At 46.1% G+C, this 2500-nt stretch overlaps 1 protein-coding gene across 4 annotated transcripts in view; it reads left to right on the forward strand.

Moving 5' to 3' along the window:
- The window catches only part of krt222 (keratin 222), a 25847-nt gene that overhangs the window by 12397 nt on the left and 10950 nt on the right, over positions 1-2500 (forward strand). For all 4 annotated transcript variants that reach the window (XM_083693894.1, XM_083693893.1, XM_083693895.1 and 1 more), the window contains one exon: positions 1-122. This exon is cut by the window's left edge and continues 187 nt beyond it. In XM_083693894.1, coding sequence (XP_083550020.1) covers positions 1-122 — 122 coding nt within the window. The remainder of the gene's footprint in view (positions 123-2500) is intronic.

Consider the following 2500-nt stretch of genomic DNA (forward strand, 5'->3'; position numbering starts at 1 on the left):
GCGGCCCAGACACAGACCACCCCGGCCGGGCCACAGGCCCAACTCAAGCCCCAGGCTCTGCGAGGCCTAGTCGACCCGGAGCCACAGCTACTGCTAGAGGGAACGGAGCAGCTGTCACACAGGTACGCAGTCCCTCACAGCTCTCCCTGATCCTCTCCTCCTCCCCTTCTTCTTCTCCTCCTCCTCCTCATCTCTATTTTCCTCCCATCCCTCTCTCTTTTGTCCTCCGCTGGCTCCCTGCCACCCAGACACACCCTCGTATCTTACCTCCGGCTGTTTCCATAGACAACGCAGAGAGATACTGTCTGTGTCTATCTCTGTCTATATAGACACTGTCTGTGTCTATCTATATCTCAAATATTGATACGATAGCTTTAGATTAGTTTAGATTGGATTGAGGCTACAGTGTCGGGAGTCAGGAGTAATTGTTTACATACAGTCTGTCCGTCTACCTTCATCTGTCCCTCTTTCTGTCTTTCTGTCTGTCCGTGTGACTTTCTGTCTGTTTGCCTGCCTGCCTGCCTGCCTGTCTGTCTGTCCGTCTACATTTTTCTGTCCCTCTTTCTGTCTGTCTGTCTATCTGCCTGTCTGTCTGTCGGTCTGTCGGTCTGTTGGTCTGTCTGTCTGTCTGTCTGACTGTCTGTCTGTGTACCTTTCTGTGTACCTTTATCTGTCCCTCTTTCTGTCTGTCTGTCTGTCTGTCTGTCTGTCTGTCTGTCTGTCTGTCTGTATCTGTCCCTCTTTCTGTCTGTCTGTCTGTCTGTCTGTCTGTCTGTCTGTCTACCTGTATCTGTCCCTCTTTCTGTCTGTCTGTCCGTCTGTGTGTCTGTCTGTCTGTCTGCATCCCCCCCCCCCCCCCCCCCCCTCCCACAGTACCATACTGTAGGCAGTCCATTAAAGGCATAAACTTTTACTACGTGATTGGAACACTGAGCTGTACCGTATATCCTCATCAAATATGTATACGTCTCTAAACCACCCCCACAATCACAACAAGCCTATACTATAGAGCAGGGGAGGCTGGTGGAGGTAGACATCGGAGGAATGGTAATCAGGAATGGTATCAAACACTTTTTGAATGACTTTTTCACGTTTGAATGAGGAATGTGTTTGATACCATTCCTAATTCCGTTCCATGCATTACAATGAGCCCGTCCTCCGATGTCAGCCTCCACCAGCCTCCCCTGCAGTAGTGTGGATAATATGGATTGGGTCATCTTCAGTCTAGCATGCCCAGCATAAAGACATGCTGAGGAAGATACTTGAATTTAATGTACAATAGTATATTAATATAGTACATCTACATGTTAGAAAAGAGGTAGTGGTAGATATCCTACAGAACAGGCCTTCTCCAGTGTGCTTTAGTACCTATAAGACATTTGCTGTTCACAATATTTCTGAACTATGAACAGTATCTATTCATATTATTATTAAACCTTTATTTATGCAGGGTGTCCCACTGAGACCAAGGTCTCTTTTTCAAGGGGAGCCCTGCTTACAACATGAACATGAACAATCGAAAGTTCATTCAACATTACAAATGGTGTAAATGTATATGTACTTATCCATCTATATGTATATCTACATGTTAGAATAGTAGTACATGTCATATGGACTCTTCAGTCTAGAGCCCATTAGGCATCTGCTGTTGGCAATATTTATGAATAAAACATTGTATTTCTACTGTGTATACAGGGTCAGGGGAGGCTGGTGGAGGTAGAAATCAGAGAACAGGCTCATTCTAATGCATGGAATGGAATGAGTATCAAACATCTGCCTTCCTTTATGTAGCAGGCATTACCTAAGGATGATTCTGACTTAAGAATAGAATCAAAACTTCATCTTTAGTAAATGGCCTACTATTGATGTTGCTATATGGTGTTGTTATTTTCAAAAGATACTGTCTATCGTACAGTATTAGCTTCTTGTGGGATACATGAAGGTATTAAACAGAGATATTTTGGCCAGACTTTCAAATCGAGAACTCTGTCATCAACCCATCCTAAACACAGCCCATCTAGGTGAAGGAGAAAGACTTAGAGAGAGGATAGGAGAGGAGAGGAGAGGAGGGGAGAGGAGAGGAGAGGAGAGGAGAGGAGAGGAGAGGAGAGGAGAGGAGAGGAGAGGAGGGGAGAGGAGAGGAGAGGAGAGGAGAGGAGAGGAGAGGAGAGGAGAGGAGAGGAGAGGAGAGGAGAGGAGAGGAGAAGTAAGAGGGTTACAGCCGGTCTGGTCAGTTTTTACTGTGGTACCATGACTCATTTGGACAGCCATGATGAAGCACCTTGGCCCATAGCTGGAGGCAGCTATGGTTCTGTACCAGAGGAGGACTCACTCAGAACCTTGATATTGTTATGACCCGTACCAGGGGAGGCTGGTGGAGGTAGACATCAGAGGTCGGGCTCATTGTAATGCATGGAATGAGGAATGGTATCAAACACGTGTGTTTAATACCATTCCTTATTCTGTTCCAAGCATTACAATGAGCCCGACCTCCGATTTC

This window comes from Argentina silus (assembly GCF_951799395.1).
Source record: "Argentina silus genome assembly, chromosome: 22".
Classification (NCBI taxonomy): Eukaryota; Metazoa; Chordata; class Actinopteri; order Argentiniformes; family Argentinidae; genus Argentina; species Argentina silus.